Source organism: Salmo salar, chromosome ssa01 (genome assembly GCF_905237065.1).
Source record: "Salmo salar chromosome ssa01, Ssal_v3.1, whole genome shotgun sequence".
NCBI lineage: Eukaryota > Metazoa > Chordata > Actinopteri > Salmoniformes > Salmonidae > Salmo > Salmo salar.
The window spans coordinates 115,085,850-115,113,287 of record NC_059442.1 but is presented as its reverse complement, the minus strand read 5'-3'; the positions used below and the strand labels follow the sequence as shown (position 1 = coordinate 115,113,287).

Below are 27,438 nucleotides of genomic sequence, written 5' to 3'. Positions count from 1 at the left end.
CTCTGTAGTTCAGTTAGTAGAACATGGTCCTCTGTAGTTCAGTTAGTAGAGCATGGCTCCAGGTCCTTTGTAGTTCAGTTAGTAGAACATGGTCCTCTGTAGTTCAGTTAGTAGAGCATGGCTGCAGGTCCTCTGTAGTTCAGTTAGTAGAACATGGTCCTCTGTAGTTCAGTTAGTAGAACATGGTCCTCTGTAGTTCAGTTAGTAGAACATGGCTCCAGGTCCTCTGTAGTTCAGTTAGTAGAGCATGGCTCCAGGTCCTCTGTAGTTCAGTTAGTAGAACATGGCTCCAGGTCCTCTGTAGTTCAGTTAGTAGAACATGGCTCCAGGTCCTCTGTAGTTCAGTTAGTAGAACATGGCTCCAGGTCCTCTGTAGTTCAGTTAGTAGAACATGGCTCTAGGTCCTCTGTAGTTCAGTTAGTAGAACATGGTCCTCTGTAGTTCAGTTAGTAGAACATGGCTCCAGGTCCTCTGTAGTTCAGTTAGTAGAACATGGCTCCAGGTCCTCTGTAGTTCAGTTAGTAGAGCATGGCTCCAGGTCCTCTGTAGTTCAGTTAGTAGAACATGGCTCTAGGTCCTCTGTAGTTCAGTTAGTAGAACATGGTCCTCTGTAGTTCAGTTAGTAGAGCATGGCTGCAGGTCCTCTGTAGTTCAGTTAGTAGAACATGGTCCTCTGTAGTTCAGTTAGTAGAGCATGGCTCCAGGTCCTCTGTAGTTCAGTTAGTAGAACATGGTCCTCTGTAGTTCAGTTAGTAGAGCATGGCTGCAGGTCCTCTGTAGTTCAGTTAGTAGAGCATGGCTGCAGGTCCTCTGTAGTTCAGTTAGTAGAACATGGTCCTCTGTAGTTCAGTTAGTAGAACATGGCTCCAGGTCCTCTGTAGTTCAGTTAGTAGAACATGGCTCCAGGTCCTCTGTAGTTCAGTTAGTAGAACATGGCTCCAGGTCCTCTGTAGTTCAGTTAGTAGAGCATGGCTCCAGGTCCTCTGTAGTTCAGTTAGTAGAACATGGCTCTAGGTCCTCTGTAGTTCAGTTAGTAGAACAAGGCTCCAGGTCCTCTGTAGTTCAGTTAGTAGAACAAGGCTCCAGGTCCTCTGTAGTTCAGTTAGTAGAGCATGGCTCCAGGTCCTCTGTAGTTCAGTTAGTAGAACAAGGCTCCAGGTCCTCTGTAGTTCAGTTAGTAGAACATGGCTCCAGGTCCTCTGTAGTTCAGTTAGTAGAGCATGGCTCCAGGTCCTCTGTAGTTCAGTTAGTAGAACAAGGCTCCAGGTCCTCTGTAGTTCAGTTAGTAGAGCATGGCTCCAGGTCCTCTGTAGTTCAGTTAGTAGAACATGGTCCTCTGTAGTTCAGTTAGTAGAGCATGGCTGCAGGTCCTCTGTAGTTCAGTTAGTAGAACATGGTCCTCTGTAGTTGAGTTAGTAGAGCATGGCTCCAGGTCCTCTGTAGTTCAGTTAGTAGAGCATGGCTCCAGGTCCTCTGTAGTTCAGTTAGTAGAACATGGTCCTCTGTAGTTCAGTTAGTAGAGCATGGCTCCAGGTCCTCTGTAGTTCAGTTAGTAGAACATGGCTCCAGGTCCTCTGTAGTTCAGTTAGTAGAACATGGCTCCAGGTCCTCTGTAGTTCAGTTAGTAGAACATGGCTCCAGGTCCTCTGTAGTTCAGTTAGTAGAACATGGTCCTCTGTAGTTCATTTGGTAGAGCATGGTCCTCTGTAGTTCAGTTAGTAGAGCATGGCTGCAGGTCCTCTGTAGTTCAGTTAGTAGTACATGGTCCTCTGTAGTTCAGTTAGTAGAGCATGGCTCCAGGTCCTCTGTAGTTCAGTTAGTAGAACATGGCTCCAGGTCCTCTGTAGTTCAGTTAGTAGAGCATGGTCCTCTGTAGTTCAGTTAGTAGAGCATGGTCCTCTGTAGTTCAGTTAGTAGAGCGTGGTCCTATATAGTTCAGTTAGTAGAACATGGCTCCAGGTCCTCTGTAGTTCAGTTAGAAGAACATGGCTCCAGGTCCTCTGTAGTTCAGTTAGTAGAGCATGGTCCTCTGTAGTTCAGTTATAGAGCATGGCTCCAGGTCCTCTGTAGTTCAGTTAGTAGAGCATGGCTCCAGGTCCTCTGTAGTTCAGTTAGTAGAGCATGGTCCTCTGTAGTTCAGTTAGTAGAACATGGTCCTCTGTAGTTGAGTTAGTAGAGCATGGCTCCAGGTCCTCTGTAGTTCAGTTAGTAGAACATGGCTCCAGGTCCTCTGTAGTTCAGTTAGTAGAACATGGTCCTATATAGTTCAGTTAGTAGAGCATGGCTCCAGGTCCTATATAGGTTAGTTAGTAGAGCATGGCTTTTATAGTATAGTGGTTTGATTCCCGCCACAACCCTTATGTAAAATGTACGGATAACTTTAAGTTGCTTTGGATTAAAGCTTCTGCTCAGTGGTTTTTATAATTATATTAAAATACCTTCTCCATTTCCACCTTTCTCTCTCTCAGAACGTGATGTTCCCTGGTGCTGGAGACGAGGGCATCTTGGAGTACAAGTCTGTCATCTACTACCAGATCAAACAGCCACGTTGGTTTGAAACCATCAAGGTTAGTCTGTCTATACCCTTGTGTTTGTACATGTGCATGTGTGTACTTTAATTTGAGATACGTTGAGTTTCATTTAGCTGTCTGTCTCCTGCCTTACTGTTTAACCTCAAGGTTGCCATCCCTATTGAAGACGTGAACCGAAGTCACCTGCGATTCACCTTCCGTCACCGATCATCTCAAGAATGTAAGTACAAATGTGAATGTTTTTAAGGTCTTTTCTGACTTTATTTAATTGAGATGGAGAGGTTGGCAGTGGGGAAATATAGAGAGGATGACAGTGGGGAAATATAGAGAGGATGACAGTGGGGAAAGATGGAGAGGATGACAGTGGGGAAAGATGGAGAGGATGACAGTGGGGAAAGATGGAGAGGATGACAGTGGGGAAATATAGAGAGGATGACAGTGGGGAGAGATGGAGAGGATGACAGTGGGGAGAGATGGAGAGGATGACAGTGGGGAGAGATGGAGAGGGTGACAGTGGGGAAAGATGGAGAGGATGACAGTGGGGAAATATAGAGAGGATGACAGTGGGGAAAGATGGAGAGGATGACAGTGGGGAGAGATGGAGAGGATGACAGTGGGGAGAGATGGAGAGGATGACAGTGGGGAAAGATGGAGAGGATGACAGTGGGGAAAGATGGAGTGGATGACAGTGGGGAAAGATGGAGAGGATGACAGTGGGAAAGATGGAGAGGATGACAGTGGGAAAGATGGAGAGGATGACAGTGGGGAAAGATGGAGAGGATGACAGTGGGGAAAGATGGAGTGGATGACAGTGGGGAAAGATGGAGAGGATGACAGTGGGGAAAGATGGAGAGGATGACAGTGGGGAGAGATGGAGAGGATGACAGTGGGGAGAGATGGAGAGGATGACAGTGGGAAAGATGGAGAGGATGACAGTGGGAAAGATGGAGAGGATGACAGTGGGGAAAGATGGAGAGGATGACAGTGGGGAAAGATGGAGTGGATGACAGTGGGGAAAGATGGAGAGGATGACAGTGGGGAAAGATGGAGTGGATGACAGTGGGGAAAGATGGAGAGGTTGGCAGTGGGGAAATATGGAGAGGTTGGCAGTGGGGAAATATGGAGAGGTTGGCAGTGGGGAAATATGGAGAGGTTGGCAGTGGGGAAATATGGAGAGGTTGGCAGTGGGGAAATATGGAGAGGTTGGCAGTGGGGAAATATGGAGAGGTTGGCAGTGGGGAAATATGGAGAGGTTGGCAGTGGGGAAATATGGAGAGGTTGGCAGTGGGGAAATATGGAGAGGTTGGCAGTGGGGAAATATGGAGAGGTTGGCAGTGGGGAAAGATGGAGAGGTTGGCAGTGGGGAAAGATGGAGAGGTTGGCAGTGGGGAAAGATGGAGAGGTTGGCAGTGGGGAAAGATGGAGAGGTTGGCAGTGGGGAAAGATGGAGAGGTTGGCAGTGGGGAAAGATGGAGAGGTTGGCAGTGGGGAAAGATGGAGAGGTTGGCAGTGGGGAAAGATGGAGAGGTTGGCAGTGGGGAAATATGGAGAGGTTGGCAGTGGGGAAAGATGGAGAGGATGGGAGAGGGTGGCAGTGGGGAAAGATGGAGAGGTTAGCAGTGGGGAAAGATGTTGAGGTTGGCAGTGGGGAAAGATGGAGAGGTTGGCAGTGGGGAAAGATGGAGAGGGATGACAGTGGGGAAATATAGAGAGGGTGACAGTGAGGAAATATGGAGAGGGTGACAGTGGGGAAAGATGGAGAGGATGACAGTGGGGAAAGATGGCGAGGATGACAGTGGGGAAATATGGAGAGGATGACAGTGGGGAAAGATGGAGAGGATGACAGTGAGGAAATATGGAGAGGGTGACAGTGGGGAAATATAGAGAGGGTGACAGTGGGGAAAGATGGAGAGGCTGACAGTGGGGAAAGATGGAGAGAGACAGTGACAGTGGGGGAAGATGGATAGAGGGTGCCAGTGGGGGAAGATGGAGAGAGGGTGACAGTGGGGAAAGATGGAGAGAGGGTGACAGTGGGGAAAGTTGGAGGTAACTTAGATCACTAGGCCATGAGCACAAATTTAGATTCATGGACCACTAGACCACCCTAGGCCATGAGCACAAATATAAATTCATAATTTAGACCACTAGGCTACGAGCACAAATTTAAATTCATACAATTATTCAGACAATGAATTCATAAATACTAAGCAATTGGCTCCTAATCTGTCCCCAGTCATCCAAGTCTACATCCTGGCACTCATAGGGAACAGGGGGCCGTTTAGGACACAAGTGCTGGTCATAACAATTACTTTACGGTTCACCCTGCGTCACTTTAATTGTGGAATGAAATTCCCCTACATAAATGAGATTCATATAATTCTGTTGGAATGGCTGGGTTGGCTGTCAGTGGGCCCGGGCTGGCTGTCAGTGGGCCCGGGCTGGATGTCAGTGGGCCCGGGCTGGCTGTCAGTGGGCCCAGGGTGGGAGAATAAAATGCCAGAAACTGCTCATTTGTATGTTGGGAAAGGCGTCTGCCTGGCTGAAGGGACTCAATTATAAATGTATTTCTTTATTTTTGGTAGTGTTTTTAATGTTTATGGGTGTGGAACAGGGCTGAGGAAGCCTGTCCTGGCAGCCTTGTTGCTCCATCTGCTCACCACATGGTGTGTTATTGGTTAGCCCGGCCAAGAGGAGCTGGGCAGGTGGCCGTATGCAAAACGATCAATTAGCAGGTCCAGACAGCCTGGACTGGGGGTTGTCTGTCTGAAACGTGCTGTAGTTAGGGTGAAGCTATCCGTCCTCTCCTTCAGCATTGACACGCATACACACACACACACACACACACACACACACACACACACACACACACACACACACACACACACACACACACACACACTGTTGTGGGCTTCAGCAAAGACTAATTCTCTAGCACGGTTTACTTTTCATACAGTCAGCCAGCCATTCACTCAGTCAGCCATTCACTCAGCCAGCCAGCAATTCACTCAGCCAGCCAGCCAGTCACTTAGCCAGTCAGCCGCTCAGCCAGCCAGTCAGCCGCTCAGCCAGCCAGTCAGCCGCTCAGCCAGCCAGCCAGTTGCTCAGCCAGCCACTCAGCCAGCCAGCCAGCCACTCAGCCAGCCAGTCAGCCGCTCAGCCAGCCAGTCAGCCGCTCAGCCAGCCAGTCAGCCGCTCAGCCAGCCAGCCAGTCAGCCGCTCAGCCAGCCAGTCAGCCGCTCAGCCAGCCAGTCAGCCGCTCAGCCAGCCAGTCAGCCGCTCAGCCAGCCAGCCAGTTGCTCAGCCAGCCACTCAGCCGCTCAGCCAGCCACTCAGCCACTCAGCCAGCCAGCCAGCCACTCAGCCATCCAGCCAGTCACTCAGCCAGCCAGCCAGTCACTCAGCCAGCCAGCCACTCAACCAGCCAGCCAGCCACTCAACCACTCAGCCAGCCGGTCACTCAGCCACTCAGCCAGCCAGTCACTCAGCCAGCCAGTCACTCAGCCATTCAGCCAGCCACTCAGCCAGCCAGCCAGTCACTCAGCCAGCCAGCCAGTCACTCAGCCAGCCAGCCAGCCAGTCACTCAGCCAGCCAGCCAGTCACTCAGCCAGCCAGCCAGCCAGTCACTCAGCCAGCCAGTCACTCAGCCAGCCAGTCACTCAGCCAGCCAGTCACTCAGCCAGTCAGTCACTCAGTCACTCAGCCAGTCAGTCACTCAGCCAGTCAGTCACTCACTCACTCACTCACTCACTCACTCACTCACTCACTCACTCACTCACTCACTCACTCACTCACTCACTCACTCACCACTCACTCACTCAGCCAGTTACTCACTCACTCACTCACTCACTCACTCACTCACTCACTCACTCACTCACTCACTCACTCAGCCAGTCACTCAGCCAGCCAGCCAGCCAGCCAGTCACTCACTCACTCACTCACTCACTCACTCACTCACTCACTCACTCACTCACTCACTCACTCACTCACTCACTCACTCACTCACTCACTCACTCACTCACTCAGTCAGTCAGTCAGTCAGTCAGTCAGTCAGTCAGTCAGTCAGTCAGTCAGTCAGTCAGTCAGTCAGCCAGTCAGTCAGTCAGTCAGGCTGTGCCCCTGCCCAGTCAAGTGAAATCCATAGATTAGGGTCTAATGAATTTATTTAAATGGACTAATTTCCTTCTTTGAACTGTAATTCAGTCAAATCTTTTAAATTGTTGCATGTTGCGTTTTTAAATCATTTTTGTTCAGTATAGTTAATTGCCTTGTCTTTCTGTCTCTGGTTGGATGATTACCTGAGGCATGTTTGATGGCCCTAATCCCCTGTTGGGAACCATGTTGTCATTTAGTGTATACGCGGTAGGAGAGAAAGAGCACATTTCAGACAGTTCATTCTACGTCAGTGAACAGCTGAGATGTGCAGGTTTCTGGACCAAATAATCCTCTGCCTCCCAAACTGAAGCGGTTTTCATCTGTGATTCTGTGCTTGTGTCTGATGGAAGTCATTGCGTAGTGAATCCACTCCTCTCCTGATTCTGCACCATACGTACCGTAGTGCTCCTCTATCTTTTTATTGGTTGTCTTCCAGTCCAGCGAGCAGAGCGATTATTCACCGCGCCAGGCTTACGGGCAGAAATCCAATAAGTTGATTTATACAGATTGAACGCGCCAGATACTCCGGTGAATCACGGTCTGAACGTCACGTACATTTGAGCTTGTTGATGTGTGATGGTGATGTATGTGGTCCCATCCGACGCTAAACTTACTGGACACGGCCATAACTCTCCTCTCTGTTTATATATAGGACCCACACTGAGACTGCTTCACAAATACTGCTCTATTATCTATGTAGTACACTTAGGGTCTGGTCAAAATATACAGTGTGCTGACATCATTCTCCCTGGGATAATGTAGCAAAGAGGAGGTCCAAATCATCTCTGCCATGTGGTGGCTAACGACTGGATACAGCACACACATTACAGTTCAGATTATTGGACTCATATGTGTCCTGACTGAGGACGGGATAATGTATTACTCATATGTGTTCTGGTTGTCTGGTTCAGTGGGCCTGAGCTCTAACTGGTTGTCTGGTTTAGTGGGCCTGGGCTCTAACTGGTTGTCTGGTTCAGTGGGCCGGGGCTCTAACTGGTTGTCTGGTTCAGTGGGGCTCTAACTGGTTGTCTGGTTCAGTGGGGCTCTAACTGGTTGTCTGGTTCAGTGGGCCGGGGCTCTAACTGGTTGTCTGGTTCAGTGGGTCGGGGCTCTAACTGGTTGTCTGGTTCAGTGGGCTGGGGCTCTAACTGGTTGTCTGGTTCAGTGGGGCTCTAACTGGTTGTCTGGTTCAGTGGGCCGGGCCTCTAACTGGTTGTCTGGTTCAGTGGGCCTGGGCTCTAACTGGTTGTCTGGTTCAGTGGGCTGGGGCTCTAACTGGTTGTCTGGTTCAGTGGGGCTCTAACTGGTTGTCTGGTTCAGTGGGGCTCTAACTGGTTGTCTGGTTCAGTGGGCCGGGGCTCTAACTGGTTGTCTGGTTCAGTGGGTCGGGGCTCTAACTGGTTGTCTGGTTCAGTGGGCTGGGGCTCTAACTGGTTGTCTGGTTCAGTGGGGCTCTAACTGGTTGTCTGGTTCAGTGGGCCGGGCCTCTAACTGGTTGTCTGGTTCAGTGGGCCTGGGCTCTAACTGGTTGTCTGGTTCAGTGGGCTGGGGCTCTAACTGGTTGTCTGGTTCAGTGGGTCGGGGCTCTAACTGGTTGTCTGGTTCAGTGGGCCTGGCCTCTAACTGGTTGTCTGGTTCAGTGGGGCTCTAACTGGTTGTCTGGTTCAGTGGGTCGGGGCTCTAACTGGTTGTCTGGTTCAGTGGGGCTCTAACTGGTTGTCTGGTTCAGTGGGCCGGGGCTCTAACTGGTTGTCTGGTTCAGTGGGGCTCTAACTGGTTGTCTGGTTCAGTGGGCCGGGGCTCTAACTGGTTGTCTGGTTCAGTGGGTCGGGGCTCTAACTGGTTGTCTGGTTCAGTGGGCCTGGGCTCTAACTGGTTGTCTGGTTCAGTGGGGCTCTAACTGGTTGTCTGGTTCAGTGGGCCGGGGCTCTAACTGGTTGTCTGGTTCAGTTGGCCTGGCCTCTAACTGGTTGTCTGGTTCAGTGGGCCTGGGCTCTAACTGGTTGTCTGGTTCAGTGGGCTGGGGCTCTAACTGGTTGTCTGGTTCAGTGGGCCGGGGCTCTAACTGGTTGTCTGGTTCAGTGGGGCTCTAACTGTTTGTCTGGTTCAGTGGGGCTCTAACTGGTTGTCTGGTTCAGTGGGGCTCTAACTGGTTGTCTGGTTCAGTGGGCCGGGGCTCTAACTGGTTGTCTGGTTCAGTGGGCCGGGGCTCTAACTGGTTGTCTGGTTCAGTGGGGCTCTAACTGGTTGTCTGGTTCAGTGGGCCGGGGCTCTAACTGGTTGTCTGGTTCAGTGGGCCTGGGCTCTAACTGGTTGTCTGGTTCAGTGGGGCTCTAACTGGTTGTCTGGTTCAGTGGGCCTGGGCTCTAACTGGTTGTCTGGTTCAGTGGGGCTCTAACTGTTTGTCTGGTTCAGTGGGCCGGGGCTCTAACTGGTTGTCTGGTTCAGTGGGCCGGGGCTCTAACTGGTTGTCTGGTTCAGTTGGCCTGGCCTCTAACTGGTTGTCTGGTTCAGTGGGCCTGGGCTCTAACTGGTTGTCTGGTTCAGTGGGCTGGGGCTCTAACTGGTTGTCTGGTTCAGTGGGCCGGGGCTCTAACTGGTTGTCTGGTTCAGTGGGGCTCTAACTGGTTGTCTGGTTCAGTGGGTCGGGGCTCTAACTGGTTGTCTGGTTCAGTGGGTCGGGGCTCTAACTGGTTGTCTGGTTCAGTGGGTCGGGGCTCTAACTGGTTGTCTGGTTCAGTGGGGCTCTAACTGGTTGTCTGGTTCAGTGGGCCGGGGCTCTAACTGGTTGTCTGGTTCAGTGGGGCTCTAACTGGTTGTCTGGTTCAGTGGGCCGGGGCTCTAACTGGTTGTCTGGTTCAGTGGGCCGGGGCTCTAACTGGTTGTCTGGTTCAGTGGGGCTCTAACTGGTTGTCTGGTTCAGTGGGCCGGGGCTCTAACTGGTTGTCTGGTTCAGTGGGCCGGGGCTCTAACTGGTTGTCTGGTTCAGTGGGGCTCTAACTGGTTGTCTGGTTCAGTGGGCCGGGGCTCTAACTGGTTGTCTGGTTCAGTGGGCCTGGGCTCTAACTGGTTGTCTGGTTCAGTGGGGCTCTAACTGGTTGTCTGGTTCAGTGGGCCTGGGCTCTAACTGGTTGTCTGGTTCAGTGGGGCTCTAACTGTTTGTCTGGTTCAGTGGGGCTCTAACTGTTTGTCTGGTTCAGTGGGGCTCTAACTGGTTGTCTGGTTCAGTGGGGCTCTAACTGGTTGTCTGGTTCAGTGGGCCGTGGCTCTAACTAGCTGTTGACAGCTGAGCTAAGCTGCTTTAGCCTCACCCTTGTTACCCTGGCTCTGTTCTGTGTCCCTCCGGACCCTCCAAAGGCAGTGAGACACTAATGACCAGTGATGATCCCCAGCCCATTCCCATTCCAAGCCCGAGCCAAGCCCAGCTCCCAGCCCAACCTGGGCCCAGCCCGAGCCAAGCCCAGATCCAGCCTCGCCGCCTTTCCAGCTAACACCACCTCCTCTGTATCCCCTCCTCCCCCTGCAGCCAAAGATAAATCAGAGAAGATATTCGCCCTGTCGTTTGTGAAGCTGATGAGGTACGATGGGACGACCCTGAGGGACGGAGAGCACGATCTCATCGTATACAAGGTAGGTAATATAACACTACCTCATCATATACAGGGTAGGTAATATAACACCACCTCATCATATACAGGGTAGATCATATAACACCACCTCATCATATACAGGTAATATAACACCACCTAATCGTATACAGGGTGGGTTATATAACACCACCTCATCATATAAAGGGTAGGTAATATAACACCACCTCATCATATACAGGGTAGGTCATATAACACCACCTCATCATATACAGGGTAGCTCATATAACACCACCTCATCATATACAGGGTAGGTCATATAACACCACCTCATCATATACAGGGTAGGTCATATAACACCACCTCATCATATACAGGTAATATAACACCACCTCATCATATACAGGGTAGGTCATAAAACACCACCTCATCATATACAGGGTAGGTCATATAACACCACCTCATCATATACAGGGTAGGTCATATAACACCACCTCATCATATACAGGGTAGGTAATATAACACCACCTCATCATATACAGGGTAGGTAAGATAACACCACCTCATCATATACAGGGTAGGTCATATAACACCATTTCATCATATACAGGGTAGGTCATATAACACCATCTCATCATATACAGGGTAGGTCATATAACACCATCTCATCATATACAGGGTAGGTAATATAACACCACCTCATCATATACAGGGTAGGTCATATAACACCACCTCATCATATACAGGGTAGATCGTATAACACCACCTCATCATATACAGGGTAGGTCGTATAACACCACCTCATCATATACAGGGTAGGTCATATAACACCACCTCATCATATACAGGGTAGGTCATATAACACCACCTCATAATTTACAGGGTAGGTCGTAATAACACCACCTAATCATATACAGGATAGGTCATATAACACCACCTCATAATTTACAGGGCAGGTAATATTACACCACCTCATCATTTACAGGGTAGGTCATATAACACCACGGTATATTCGTATATTTAATTCTGTGTTCTATGACCCCCAGGCGGAGGCTAAGAAGCTGGAGGACTCGTCTCTGTACCTGAACGTTCCTGCTACCAAGGTGGAGCTGGAGGAGAAGGGCTTGTCCACCACAGGGAAGGGCACACACAACCTGGGCAACTGTACCATCAGCAAGGACTCCTTCCAGATAGCAACCCTGGTGTGTTCTACCAAGCTCACACAGAACGGTAAAAAGACTCTCTCTCCCTCTAGCCCTCTCTTTCCAGCCCAATACAGCATCGCCTCCTGCCTTCTCTCCCTCTTCTACTCTCTCTCCTTCCAGCCCAATACAGCATGGCCTCCAGCCTTCTCTCCCTCCTCTACTCTCTCTCGCTCTCTCTCTCTCCCTCCAGCCCTCCCTACTTCTCTCTCTCTCCACCTTTCTCTCTCCTTCCAGCCCTTCTTATTTCTCTCTCTCTCCACATCCCTCTCTCCACCGTTCTCTCTCTCTCTCCCTCCAGCCCTCCCTACTTCTCTCTCTCCACCGTTCTCTCTCTCTCTCCATCTCTCTCTCTCCATCTCTCTCTCTCTCCCTCCAGCCCTCCTCACCTCTCTCCATCTCTCTCTCCATCTCTCTCTCCATCTCTCTCTCTCTCTCTCTCCATCTCTCTCTCTCTCTCTCTCCACCAATATCTCTCCCTCCTGCCCTCCCTACCAGTAAAACGACCAAGCTGGTGCAGATTACATGATCCTCATCTAGGACTGTACCATTGAACACCTCATTATAACTCTATAGACTGACATGGGCCTCATCTAGGACTGTACCATTGAACACCTCATTATAACTCTATAGACTGACATGGTCCTCATCTAGGACTGTACCATTGAACACCTCATTATAACTCTGTAGAATGTGTGTTGTTAGACTGGTTGCTTTGTGCTGTGAACTTGACTCTTGACTTCTGGGATTCATGGCTTCCTCTCCTTTTGAGTATCTGTGAACTAAACAGCCATTTGTCAGAAGAATGAACCAAACAGTAGGATGGTTTTCAATCTGTTTCGGCCTACAAGATGGGATGAACATGGAAATAAAGGTGAGATGAAAAACTGAAGCAATGAGAACAAAGACCAGGGGAAGACTGGGGCAGTGACTGCAACAGCCCATCCTTTGGCACTTTAAATTCATAGTTTTTACTAGCCTACAGCCGTTTCCCGTCCGTCCCACCATAAAGACACATTGTGAATAAAGAGCTTTCTGACTCAGATCATGTGAAACAGTGGAGATGGAGAATTAAAAGAAAGAGAATTTATGCTATGCTCCCAGGGAACCATTGAAGCAACTCAGTATTGTGTAAGTACAGCTTCATTACAGTCCAGTCACATAGCAGCGATATGCAGCAGTTCTCTCTCTCTCTCTACACACCTCTTCTCTCAGGAATGAGAGGCTGCTGCAGAACACAAGGCTGCATCCTACACCCTGTATAGAGCACTGCTTTTGACCAGAGCCCATAGGGAATAAGGGAGCCTTTTGAAGTGTAGATGTAGACAAAGGTGCATTGCTTTCCCCTCCCTGTATGGTGACAGAACTTTCTCCTGACTTTCTTCTCTCCTGTGTTTCTACTGCTGTGCTGCTCTTCTCTCTCCTGTGTTTCTACTGCTGTGCTGCTCTTCTCTCTCCTGTGTTTCTACTGCTGTGCTGCTCTTCTCTCTCCTGTGTTTCTACTGCTGTGCTGCTCTTCTCTCTCCTGTGTTTCTACTGCTGTGCTGCTCTTCTCTCTCCTGTGTTTCTACTGCTGTGCTGCTCTTCTCTCTCCTGTGTTTCTACTGCTGTGCTGCTCTTCTCTCCTGTGTTTCTACTGCTGTGCTGCTCTTCTCTCTCCTGTGTTTCTACTGCTGTGCTGCTCTTCTCTCTCCTGTGTTTCTACTGCTGTGCTGCTCTTCTCTCTCCTGTGTTTCTACTGCTGTGCTGCTCTTCTCTCCTGTGTTTCTACTGCTGTGCTGCTCTTCTCTCCTGTGTTTCTACTGCTGTGCTGCTCTTCTCTCTCCTGTGTTTCTACTGCTGTGCTGCTCTTCTCTCTCCTGTGTTTCTACTGCTGTGCTGCTCTTCTCTCTCCTGTGTTTCTACTGCTGTGCTGCTCTTCTCTCTCCTGTGTTTCTACTGCTGTGCTGCTCTTCTCTCTCCTGTGTTTCTACTGCTGTGCTGCTCTTCTCTCTCCTGTGTTTCTACTGCTGTGCTGCTCTTCTCTCCTGTGTTTCTACTGCTGTGCTGCACTTCTCTCCTGTGTTTCTACTGCTGTGCTGCTCTTCTCTCTCCTGTGTTTCTACTGCTGTGCTGCTCTTCTCTCTCCTGTGTTTCTACTGCTGTGCTGCTCTTCTCTCCTGTGTTTCTACTGCTGTGCTGCTCTTCTCTCCTGTGTTTCTACTGCTGTGCTGCTCTTCTCTCTCCTGTGTTTCTACTGCTGTGCTGCTCTTCTCTCTCCTGTGTTTCTACTGCTGTGCTGCTCTTCTCTCTCCTGTGTTTCTACTGCTGTGCTGCTCTTCTCTCTCCTGTGTTTCTACTGCTGTGCTGCACTTCTCTCCTGTGTTTCTACTGCTGTGCTGCACTTCTCTCCTGTGTTTCTACTGCTGTGCTGCACTTCTCTCCTGTGTTTCTACTGCTGTGCTGCTCTTCTCTCTCCTGTGTTTCTACTGCTGTGCTGCTCTTCTCTCTCCTGTGTTTCTACTGCTGTGCTGCTCTTCTCTCTCCTGTCTACTGCTGTGCTGCTTTTCTCTCTCCTGTGTTTCACTGCTGTGCTGCTCTTCTCTCTCCTGTCTACTGCTGTGCTGCTCTTCTCTCCATCCTCCCCCTACTATATTACACACCCTCCATCTGCCCCCCTACTATATTACACACCCTCCATCCTCCCCCTACTATATTACACACCCTCCCCCTCCCCCAACTATATTACCCACCTTCCATCCTCCCCCTACTATATTACCCAACTTCCATCCTCCCCCTACTGTATTACACACCCTCCATCCTCCCCCTACTGTATTACACACCCTCCATCCTCCCCCTACTGTATTACACACCCTCCCCTCCCCTACTATATTACACACCCTCCCCCTCCCCCTACTATATTACTCACCTTCCATCCTCCCCCCTACTATATTACCCACCTTCCATCCTCCCCCTACTGTATTACACACCCTCCATCCTCCCCCTACTGTATTACACACCCTCCATCCTCCCCCTACTGTATTACACACCCTCCATCCTCCCCCCTACTGTATTACACACCCTCCATCCTCCCCCTACTGTATTACACACCCTCCCCCTCCCCCCTACTGTATTACACACCCTCCATCCTCCCCCTACTGTATTACACACCCTCGCCCCTCCCCTACTGTATTACACACCCTCCATCCTCCACCCTACTATATTACACACCCTCCCCCCTACTATATTACACACCCTCCATCCTCCCCCTACTATTTTACACACCCTCCATCCTCCCCCCTACTGTATTACACACCCTCCATCCTCCCCCCTACTATATTACACACCCTCCCCTACTATATTTCACACCCTCCATCCTCCCCCTACTATATTACACACCCTCCATCCTCCCCCTACTGTATTACACACCCTCCATCCTCCACCCCACTATATTACACACCCTCCACCCCACTATATTACACACCCTCCCCCTACTATATTACACACCCGCCATCCTCCCCCTACTATATTACACACCCGCCATCCTCCCCCTACTATATTACACACCCTCCATCCTCCCCTACTATATTACACACCCTCCATCCGCCCCCCTACTATATTACACACCCTCCATCCTCCCCCTACTATATTAAATACCCTCCCCCTACTATATTACACACCCTCCATCCTCCCCCTACTATATTACACACCCTCCCCCTCCCCCTACTATATTACACACCCTCCCCCTCCCCCTACTATATTACACACCCTCCATCCTCCCCTCTACTATATTACACACCCTCCCCCCTACTATATTACACACCCTCCATCCTCCCCTCTACTATATTACACACCCTCCCCCCCTACTATATTACACACCCTCCATCCTCCCCCTACTGTTTTACACACCCTCCATCCTCCCCCTACTGTATTACATACCCTCCCCCTACTGTATTACACACCCTCCATCCTCCCCCTACTGTATTACACACCCTCCCCTACTATATTACACACCCTCCATCCTCCCCTACTATTTTACACACCCTCCATCCTCCCCCTACTGTATTACACACCCTCCATCCTCCCCCCTACTATATTACACACCCTCCATCCTCCCCCTACTGTATTACACACCCTCCAACCTCCCCCTACTATATTACACACCCTCCATCCTCCCCTACTGTATTACACACCCTCCATCCTCCCCCTACTGTATTACACACCCTCCATCCTCCCCCTACTGTATTACACACCCTCCATCCTCCCCCCTACTACACACCCTCCATCCTCCCCCTACTATATTACACACCCTCCCCTACTATATTACACACCCTCCATCCTCCCCCTACTATATTACACACCCTCCATCCTCCCCCCTACTATATTACACACCCTCCATCCTCCCCCTACTATATTACACACCCTCCATCCTCCCCTACTATATTACACACCCTCCATCCTCCCCTCTACTATATTACACACCCTCCCCCCTAGTATATTACACACCCTCCATCCTCCCCCTACTGTATTCCACACCCTCCATCCTCCCCCTACTGTATTACACACCCTCCATCCTCCCCCTACTGTATTACACACCCTCCATCCTCCCCCTACTGTATTACACACCCTCCATCCTCCCCCCTACTATATTACACACCCTCCATCCTCCCCCCTACTATATTACACACCCTCCATCCTCCCCCCTACTATATTACACACCCTCCATCCTCCCCCTACTATATTACACACCCTCCATCCTCCCCCTACTATATTACACACCCTCCATCCTCCCCCTACTGTATTACACACCCTCCATCCTCCCCTACTGTATTACACACCCTCCATCCTCCCCCTACTGTATTACACACCCTCCATCCTCCCCCTACTATATTACACACCCTCCATCCTCCCCCTACGGTATTACACACCCTCCATCCTCCCCCTACGGTATTACACACCCTCCATTCTCCCCCTACTATATTACACACCCTCCATCCTCCCCCCTACTATATTACACACCCTACATCCTCCCCCCTACTATATTACACACCCTCCATGCTCCCCTCTACTATATTACACACCCTCCCCCCTACTATATTACACACCCTCCATCCTCCCCCTACTATATTACACACCCTACATCCTCCCCCTACTATATTACACACCCTCCATGCTCCCCTCTACTATATTACACACCCTCCCCCCTACTATATTACACACCCTCCATCCTCCCCCTACTGTATTACACACCCTCCATCCTTCCCCTCTACTATATTACACACCCTCCATCCTCCCCCTACTATTTTACACACCCTCCATCCTCCCCCTACTGTATTACACACCCTCCATCCTCCCCTACTATATTACACACCCTCCATCCTCCCCCCTACTATATTACACACCCTCCATCCTCCCCCCTACTATATTACACACCCTCCACCCTCCCCCTACTGTATTACACACCCTCCATCCTCCCCCTACTGTATTACACACCCTCCATCCTCCCCCTACTGTATTACACACCCTCCATCCTCCCCCCTACTATATTACACACCCTACATCCTCCCCCTACCATATTACACACCCTCCATCCTCCCCCTACCATATTACACACCCTCCATCCTCCCCTCTACTATATTACACACCCTCCCCCTACTATATTACACACCCTCCATCCTCCCCCTACTGTATTACACACCCTCCATCCTCCCCCTACTGTATTACACACCCTCCATCCTCCCCCTACTGTATTACACACCCTCCATTCTCCCCCCTACCATATTACACACCCTACATCCTCCCCCCTACTATATTACACACCCTCCATCCTCCCCCCTACTGTATTACACACCCTCCATCCTCCCCCCTACTATATTACACACCCTCCATCCTCTCCCCCATTTCATTGATCTTAATGGAAGCGTTACTAGTGGTTTCCTCTACCTCATCTCAGTTTAAATATCTTTAATGTGGTTCCCTGTGGACAGCCAGACAGCTTCACGGATATTCCAGTCTCCAGCCTCTTTCCATCTGAGATGAAACTCTCCTTTTAATTAAGCTGGAGTTATGTGTCCGCCAGCCCTGAGAGCTGACAGTATTGGTGAGGTGAAGAGAAGTGGCTGTGGTCTGTTCTCTTCCTAGGGTGTTGGCTCTGCAGTCGTGAGACTTTGTCACAGGCAGGAGGACAGCTTGAGAACTAGCGAGATGAAATGACCTAAGAGATCATCTGCTGTGCCTCCTCTCTACTTGTAGTGGTCAGAAAAACAGACGTAGGAGCCTTGTGGAGCCCCTCTCCTCTGCTCATCCACCTACCTCTCCCCCCTGCTGGCTGAGCCCCTCTCCTCTGCTCATCCACCTCCCTCTCCCCCCTGCTGACTGAGTCCCTCTCCTCTCCTCATCCACCTCCCTCTCCCCCCTGCTGGCTGAGTCCCTCTCCTCTCCTCATCCACCTCCCTCTCCCCCCCTGCTGGCTGAGCCCCTCTCCTCTGCTCATCCACCTACCTCTCCCCCCTGCTGGCTGAGCCCCTCTCCTCTGCTCATCCACCTCCCTCTCCCCCCCTGCTGGCTGAGCCCCTCTCCTCTGCTCATCCACCTCCCTCTCCCCCCTGCTGACTGAGTCCCTCTCCTCTCCTCATCCACCTCCCTCTCCCCCCTGCTGGCTGAGCCCCTCTCCTCTGCTCATCCACCTCCCTCTCCCCCCCTGCTGGCTGAGTCCCTCTCCTCTCCTCATCCACCTCCCTCTCCCCCCTGCTGGCTGAGTCCCTCTCCTCTCCTCATCCACCTCCCTCTCCCCCCTGCTGGCTGAGTCCCTCTCCTCTCCTCTCCTCTCCTCTCCTCTCCTCTCCTCTCCTCTCCTCTCCTCTCCTCTCCTCTCCTCTCCTCTCCTCTCCTCTCCTCTCCTCTCCTCTCCTCTCCTCTCCTCTGCTCTCCTCATCCACCTCACTCTCCCCTCTGCTGGCTGAGCCCCTCTCCTCTGCTCTCCTCATCCACCTCTCTCCCCTCTGCTGGCTGAGCCCCTCTCCTCTCCTCTGCTCATCCACCTCCCTCTCCCCCCTGCTGGCTGAGCCCCTCTCCTCTCCTCTGCTCATCCACCTCCCGCTGAGCCCCTCTCCTCTCCTCTCCTCTCCTCTGCTCTGCTCTGCTCTGCTCTGCTCTCCTCATCCACCTCACTCTTCTCTCTGCTGGCTGAGCCCCTCTCCTCTCCTCTGCTCATCCACCTCCCTCTCCCCCCTGCTGGCTGAGCCCCTCTCCTCTCCTCATCCACCTCATCTACCGCCCTGCTAAATGACTCACTACTGTAAGTCTCTCTGGATAAGAGTCTGCTAAATGACTCACTACTTACTGTAAGTCTCTCTGGATAAGAGGGTCTGCTATATGACTCACTACTGTAAGTGACTCTGGATAAGAGAGTCTGCTAAATGACTCATTACTGTAGTCTCTCTGGATAAGAGTCTACTAAATGACTCATTACTGTAAGTCTCTGGATAAGAGAGTCTGCTAAATGACTCCCTACTGTAAGTCTCTCTGGATAAGAGAGTCTGCTAAATGACTCACTACTGTAAGTCTCTCTGGATAAGAGAGTCTGCTAAATGACTCACTACTGTAAGTCTCTGGATAAGAGAGTCTGCTAAATGACTCACTACTGTAAGTCTCTCTGGATAAGAGAGTCTGCTAAATGACTCACTACTGTAAGTCTCTCTGGATAAGAGAGTCTGCTAAATGACTCCTTACTGTAAGTCTCTCTGGATAAGAGAGTCTGCAAAATGACTCACTACTGTAAGTCTCTCTGGATAAGAGAGTCTGCTAAATGACTCACTACTGTAAGTCTCTCTGGATAAGAGTCTGCTAAATGACTCACTACTGTAAGTCTCTCTGGATAAGAGAGTCTGCTAAATGACTCACTACTGTAAGTCTCTCTGGATAAGAGAGTCTGCTAAATGACTCACTACTGTAAGTCTCTGGATAAGAGAGTCTGCTAAATGACTCACTACTGTAAGTCTCTGGATAAGATCCAGACAAGACTGGATCAGGGGACAGGATCAGGGGACTGGATCAACAGCCTGTCAGGGCCAAATTGCTTTCTCCTGCTTTGAGAGAGAGTAGGCTACAGCAGTGCTTTCAACAGTGGGTGGACTCAGTCTCCATCACTGACTGGATAGATGTCTCCTCCAGCCCAGTATGTGATGTGACTCCTCCATCTAAAACAGAGAATACTCTTCACTTCCTTTTACCTTTATGATTTCATTCATTCAATACAATGCTATGCAACGACTCTCCTCTCCATCTCTCCACTTTCCTCTCTGGTTCCATCTGTATCAGAATTCATTATGGTCTCAAGAGCCACAGATTGTCCTGAGTGATGCCAACAAGTCTTCAACATAACACCGCTTAATACATAGAGATGAATGTTCTAACAAGACCCACAGATTGTCTAATCCCACCAAGGTGGACTGCCTGCCTGTCTGTCTGCCTGCCTGTCTGCCTGTCTGCTTGTCCGTCTGCTTGTCTGTCTGCTTGTCTGTCTGCTTGTCTGTCTGCTTGTCTGTCTGCCTGCCTGCCTGCCTGCCTGCCTGCCTGCCTAATCATATCCACAATTAATTCATCTTCCTTGAGATTTTACACTTCATTCTAATGGGGATTCTGAACACACTTTGGCAGACATTTTGATAAAACATGTTTTATTTCAAACTAATTGAGACATACTGGGGGAGTAATGCTAATGACTATCTTCATCACCCATCTAGTGTAGAAACAGTCTGGTGTAGAAACAGTCTGGTGTATAAACCATCTAGTGTATAAACCATCTAGTGTATAAACCATCTAGTGTAGAAACCATCTAGTGTAGAAACCATCTAGTGTAGAAACCATCTAGTGTATAAACCATCTAGTGTAGAAACCATCTAGTGTAGAAACCGTCTGGTGTATAAACCATCTAGTGTATAAACCATCTAGTGTATAAACCATCTAGTGTAGAAACCATCTAGTGTAGAAACCATCTAGTGTAGAAACCATCTAGTGTAGAAACCATCTAGTGTAGAAACCATCTAGTGTAGAAACCATCTAGTGTAGAAACCATCTAGTGTAGAAACCATCTAGTGTAGAAACCATCTAGTGTATAAACCATCTAGTGTAGAAACAGTCTGGTGTATAAACCATCTAGTGTATAAACCATCTAGTGTAGAAACCATCTAGTGTAGAAACCATCTAGTGTAGAAACCATCTAGTGTAGAAACAGTCTGGTGTATAAACCATCTAGTGTAGAAACCGTCTAGTGTAGAAACAGTCTGGTGTATAAACCATCTAGTGTAGAAACCGTCTAGTGTATAAACCATCTAGTGTAGAAACCGTCTGGTGTATAAACCATCTAGTGTAGAAACCATCTAGTGTATAAACCATCTAGTGTAGAAACCGTCTGGTGTATAAACCATCTAGTGTAGAAACCGTCTGGTGTAGAAACCGTCTGGTGTAGAAACCGTCTGGTGTAGAAACCGTCTGGTGTGTATGAAACAGTCTGGTGCAGGAAACAGTCTGGTGCAGGAAACAGTCTGGTGTATAAAACCTGTCTTCCTGTTCCTCTCATTCAGTCCAATCTACAAGGTTTGTCTCAGATGTTGTTGAGTAGAGCTGACATCTTTCCTCTAAAAGCCGGGCTGTCATTGTAAATCACAGTTAGACATGAATAAAGGTGAAATAACATCTGTCTTTCCTCTCTTCTGTTTGTTATGTCTCGTATAGTGGATCTGTTGGGCCTGCTGAAGTGGCGCTCCAACACCAGCCTGCTACAACAGAACCTCCGACAGCTGATGAAGGTCGAGGGAGGTGAGGTCGTCAAGGTGAGAGGTCAAAGTTCATAGGTAACACAGTATGACCCATTAGGAGTTTTTACATTTGTATTATTTAACCAGTTCAGCCCATTTGAGGTCAACTGACCTCTTTCAAGGGGAGACCTGACCAAGAAAGCAGCTTGGGACCCTGAGTTCCAGAGGAAGGGGTTTGTATTCTCTGTATAGAGGTTCCATTTTAGTATCTCTCCCTTGATCAGTGTTAACAAGGCTCACTGTTATGCCTTGGCAGTCTTTCTCCCTGTGAATTCCCATTCCCATTTTGTTTTTAATAAACTATACTATCAGCCTAATGACCGCTGTCTCAGGAAACACATCCCCTTTATGGTTGTGAGGTCTGGGGTCCGCTCACCAACCAATAATTCACAAAATAGGACAAACACCAAATTGAGAATTAGCATGCAGAATTCTGCAAAGAAATATCCTCCGTATTGTGAGGTTGTAGATAAACAGAGGAAAAACTACCTGACAACTATGAAAAGCTCAAACCAAGTTTATTCACCCAACGGGACAGACAGCTGAACAGAGACATGTTCTCAGCAGCACTAGTATACAGACCCCACTTAAGGGGAAGTGTCCTCCTCTTCTTTCTAAACATTATGTCTTTGTTGCTCGGCAGGAAGTTAATTTATCTGGGTAATAAACTGTTCCTTCTCCCCTCGGGCCCCATTCCTCACTACTCCACATCTCTCCACCCTTATCAGTGACCTGACCTCGGGCCCCATTCCTCACTACTCCACATCTCTCCACCCTTATCAGTGACCTGACCTGACCTCGGCCCCCATTCCTCACTACTCCACATCTCTCCACCCTTATCAGTGACCTGACCTCGGCCCCCATTCCTCACTACTCCACATCTCTCCACCCTTATCAGTGACCTGACCTGACCTTGGGCCCCATTCCTCACTACTCCACATCTCTCCACCCTTATCAGTGACCTGACCTCGTCCCCCATTCCCCACTACTCCACATCTCTCCACCCTTATCAGTGACCTGACCTCGGGCCCCATTCCTCACTACTCCACATCTCTCCACCCTTATCAGTGACCTGACCTCGGCCCCCATTCCTCACTACTCCACATCTCTCCACCCTTATCAGTGACCTGACCTCGGCCCCCATTCCTCACTACTCCACATCTCTCCACCCTTATCAGTGACCTGACCTCGGGCCCCATTCCTCACTACTCCACATCTCTCCACCCTTATCAGTGACCTGACCTCGGCCCCCATTCCTCACTACTCCACAGCTCTCCACCCTTATCAGTGACCTGAACTCGGCCCCCATTCCTCACTACTCCACATCTCTCCACCCTTATCAGTGACCTGACCTGACCTCGGCCCCCATTCCTCACTACTCCACATCTCTCCACCCTTATCAGTGACCTGACCTGACCTCGGGCCCCATTGCTCACTACTCCACATCTCTCCACCCTTATCAGTGACCTGACCTCAGCCCCCATTCCTCACTACTCCACATCTCTCCACCCTTATCAGTGACCTGACCTCGTCCCCCATTCCTCACTACTCCACATCTCTCCACCCTTATCAGTTACCTGACCTGACCTCGGCCCCCATTCTTCACTACTCCACATCTCTCCACCCTTATCAGTGACCTGACCTGACCTGACCTCAGCCCCCATTCCTCACTACTCCACATCTCTCCACCCTTATCAGTGACCTGACCTGACCTCAGCCCCCATTCCTCACTACTCCACATCTCTCCACCCTTATCAGTGACCTGACCTGACCTCGGCCCCCATTCCTCACTACTCCACATCTCTCCACCCTTATCAGTGACCTGACCTGACCTCGGGCCCCATTGCTCACTACTCCACATCTCTCCACCCTTATCAGTGACCTGACCTCAGCCCCCATTCCTCACTACTCCACATCTCTCCACCCTTATCAGTGACCTGACCTCGTCCCCCATTCCTCACTACTCCACATCTCTCCACCCTTATCAGTTACCTGACCTGACCTCGGCCCCCATTCTTCACTACTCCACATCTCTCCACCCTTATCAGTGACCTGACCTGACCTGACCTCAGCCCCCATTCCTCACTACTCCACATCTCTCCACCCTTATCAGTGACCACAACCATGTGATTGCCTTTCTCTTACTCAGTAACATGCCAAGCCCCTGGATCATATCCAACCTTAATTGACCCCCACCATATACATTCCTCCTACAGATATCCATTAACTTCTGGTGTTGCAAGTATTTCAAATTACAACCCAACAACTGAAACCAGACTGTGGCCCTCCTCCTTTCCATAGGATACCTGATGACTAACAGTATCATGTCCCTTCTCTCTCTCTCAGTACCATGAACAAGGATATTTCAAGTTTACAATTCAGAACCCATCAGTATACAACGTAAAACACCAAATAATGCATGCAGAGCAGAATTCAACTCAAATCAAAATGTAGTTGTCACGTGCGCTGAATACAACAGGTGAAATGAATACAACACCTTACAGTGAAATGCTTACTTACAGGCTCTAACCAATAGTGCAAAAAAGGTATTAGGTGAACAATAGGTAGGTAAACAAATAAAACAACAGTAAAAAGACAGGCTATATACAGTAGAGGCTACATACAGTAGAGAGATTATATACAGTAGAGGTTATATACAGTAGAGAGATTATATACAGTAGAGGTTATATACAGTAGAGAGGCTATATACAGTAGAGAGGCTATATACAGTAGAGGTTATATACAGTAGAGAGGCTATATACAGTAGAGAGGCTATATACAGTAGAGAGGCTACATACAGTAGAGAGGTTATATACAGTAGAGGTTATATACAGTAGAGAGGTTATATACAGTAGAGGTTATATACAGTAGAGAGGCTACATACAGTAGAGAGGTTATATACAGTAGAGGTTATATACAGTAGAGAGGTTATATACAGTAGAGAGGTTATATACAGTAGAGGTTATATACAGTAGAGAGGCTATATACAGTAGAGAGGCTATATACAGTAGAGAGGCTACATACAGTAGAGAGGTTATATACAGTAGAGATTATATACAGTAGAGAGGCTATATACAGTAGAGAGGCTATATACAGTAGAGAGGCTATATACAGTAGAGAGGCTACATACAGTAGAGAGGCTACATACAGTAGAGAGGCTACATACAATAGAGAGGCTACATACAGTAGAGAGGTTATATACAGTAGAGAGGCTACATACAGTAGAGAGGCTACATACAGTAGAGAGGCTACATACAGTAGAGAGGCTACATACAGTAGAGAGGCTACATACAGTAGAGAGGCTACATACAGTAGAGAGGTTATATACAGTAGAGAGGCTATATACAGTAGAGAGGTTATATACAGTAGAAGCTATATACAGTAGAGGCTACATACAGTAGAGAGGTTATATACAGTAGAGAGGTTATATACAGTAGAGAGGTTATATACAGTAGAGAGGCTATATACAGTAGAGAGGCTATATACAGTAGAGAGGCTATATACAGTAGAGGCTATATACAGTAGAGAGGCTATATACAGTAGAGAGGCTATATACAGTAGAGGCTATATACAGTAGAGGCTATATACAGTAGAGGCTATATACAGTAGAGAGGCTACATACAGTAGAGAGGCTACATACAGTAGAGAGGTTATATACAGTAGAGAGGCTATATACAGTAGAGGCTACATACAGTAGAGAGGCTACATACAGTAGAGAGGCTACATACAGTAGAGAGGCTACATACAGTCGAGAGGCTACATACAGTAGGAAGGTTATATACAGACACCGGTTAGTCAGGCTGATTGAGTTAGTATATAGTGTACATGTAGATATGGTTAAAGTAACTATGCATATTTGATGAACAGAGAATTAGGCCGATACCCACTAATTATCAAAATCCCAGAAAAGAGCCGTTCAATTCTAGAACCACCTAAAAGGAAGGGATTCCCAAACCTTCCATAACAAAGCCATCACCTACAGAGAGATGAAGCTGGAGAAGAGCCCCCTAAGCAAGCTGGTCCTGGGGCTCTGTTCACAAACAGAACTACAGAGCCCCAGGACAACAACACAATTAGACCCAAACAAATCATGAGAAAACTAAAAAATATTGCTTTACACATTGGAAAGAATTAACATAAAAACTGAGCAAACTAGAATGCTATTTGGCCCTAAACAGAGAGAACACAGTGGCAGAATACTTGACCACTGTGACTGTCCCAAACTTCAGGAAAGCTTTGACTATGTACAGACTCACTGAGCATAGCCTTGCTATTGAGAAAGGCAGCCGTAGGCAGACCTGGCTCTCAAGAGAAGACAGGCTATGTGCACACTAGCTCCAACAGTGCAGTAATACATAGCTAAATGCTTGTGTTTATAGCTATATATATGTATATATGTATGTATTTGTGTGTGTGTGTGTGTGTGTGTGTGTGTGTGTGTGTGTGTGTGTGTGTGTGTATGTGTATATATATATATGTATGTGTATATATATGTATGTGAATATACAGTAGTGATATTATATATAAAATGCTGTGTATAGACAGTAGTGATATAGGATGGTGATATATATATATATATATATATATATATATATATATATATATATATATATATATATTCTGAAATGGCAACCTCTTGCCCATATCGTGTACTGCTTTTGGCAGAGCCCTATAAGGGAATAGGGTGCCGTTTGAGACGTGGACTGTATCCTCTCTCTGTTGTAACACGTTGTGTTTGTTGTAGTTTCTGCAAGACACCCTTGATGCCCTGTTCAACATTATGATGGAGAACTCAGACAGTGACACGTTTGATACCCTGGTGTTTGATTCCTTGGTAAGTAGCGCTTGTTTTAAAACACACACATCAAATATTGGATTTTGTTCTGTTTCGTGTGTAGGATATTCTACTTTTATACCACACTGTGACGCTGTGACCGTGTCATATAGCTGTGCCTCATACACATTACTAATGTATGCATGTGTTGTCAAACAGAAAGTCAACATAGATTCACAGTGTCCCGTGTGGACAAACAGAATACAGAGAAGTTGTCCCAGATTGTCTCTCTGCCTCTGGTCTGCCTCAGGCATTGTGTGGATTTGAAAGTATGCTAAATACACACCTTAACACCGTAAAGGAATGCTAGCTATGTGCCAGAGACAAGACAGGTCCTGGGTTAGAGACAACCAGAGGACAGGGAAAATGGGACTCCTACCTGTTGGGACTCCTACCTGTTGGGGACTCCTACCTGTTGGGGACTCCTACCTGTTGGGGACTCCTACCTGTTGGGGACTCCTACCTGTTGGGGACTCCTACCTGTTGGGGACTCCTACCTGTTGGGGACTCCTACCTGTTGGGGACTCCTACCTGTTGGGGACTCCTACCTGTTGGGGACTCCTACCTGTTGGGGACTCCTACCCGTTGGGGACTCCTACCTGTTGGGGACTCCTACCTGTTGGGACTCCTACCTGTTGGGGACTCCTACCTGTTGGGGACTCCTACCTGTTGGGGACTCCTACCTGTTGGGGACTCCTACCTGTTGGGGACTCCTACCTGTTGGGGACTCCTACCCGTTGGGACACCTACCTGTTGGGGACTCCTACCTGTTGGGGACTCCTACCTGTTGGGGACTCCTACCTGTTGGGGACTCCTACCCGTTGGGGACTCCTACCCGTTGGGGACTCCTACCTGTTGGGGACTCCTACCTGTTGGGGACTCCTACCTGTTGGGGACTCCTACCCGTTGGGGACTCCTACCCGTTGGGGACTCCTACCTGTTGGGGACACCTACCTGTTGGGGACTCCTACCCGTTGGGGACTCCTACCCGTTGGGGACTCCTACCCGTTGGGGACTCCTACCTGTTGGGGACTCCTACCTGTTGGGACACCTACCTGTTGGGACTCCTGCCCGTTGGGGACTCCTACCCGTTGGGGACTCCTACCTGTTGGGACACCTACCCGTTGGGGACTCCTACCCGTTGGGGACTCCTACCTGTTGGGGACTCCTACCTGTTGGGGACTCCTACCTGTTGGGGACTCCTACCTGTTGGGGACTCCTACCTGTTGGGGACTCCTACCTGTTGGGGACTCCTACCTGTTGGGGACTCCTACCTGTTGGGGACTCCTACCTGTTGGGGACTCCTACCTGTTGGGGACTCCCTACCTGTTGGG

General features: G+C 49.1%; 1 protein-coding gene across 7 annotated transcripts in view; it reads left to right on the top strand.

Annotated features, from left to right (window-relative positions):
* The window catches only part of LOC106591860 (dedicator of cytokinesis protein 1), a 723,705-nt gene that overhangs the window by 86,584 nt on the left and 609,683 nt on the right, over positions 1-27,438 (top strand). For all 7 annotated transcript variants that reach the window (XM_045687698.1, XM_045687691.1, XM_045687686.1 and 4 more), the window contains exons 15-20: positions 2,469-2,567; positions 2,679-2,751; positions 10,211-10,314; positions 11,318-11,501; positions 21,188-21,285; positions 26,015-26,104. In XM_045687698.1, coding sequence (XP_045543654.1) covers positions 2,469-2,567; positions 2,679-2,751; positions 10,211-10,314; positions 11,318-11,501; positions 21,188-21,285; positions 26,015-26,104 — 648 coding nt within the window. The remainder of the gene's footprint in view (positions 1-2,468; positions 2,568-2,678; positions 2,752-10,210; positions 10,315-11,317; positions 11,502-21,187; positions 21,286-26,014; positions 26,105-27,438) is intronic.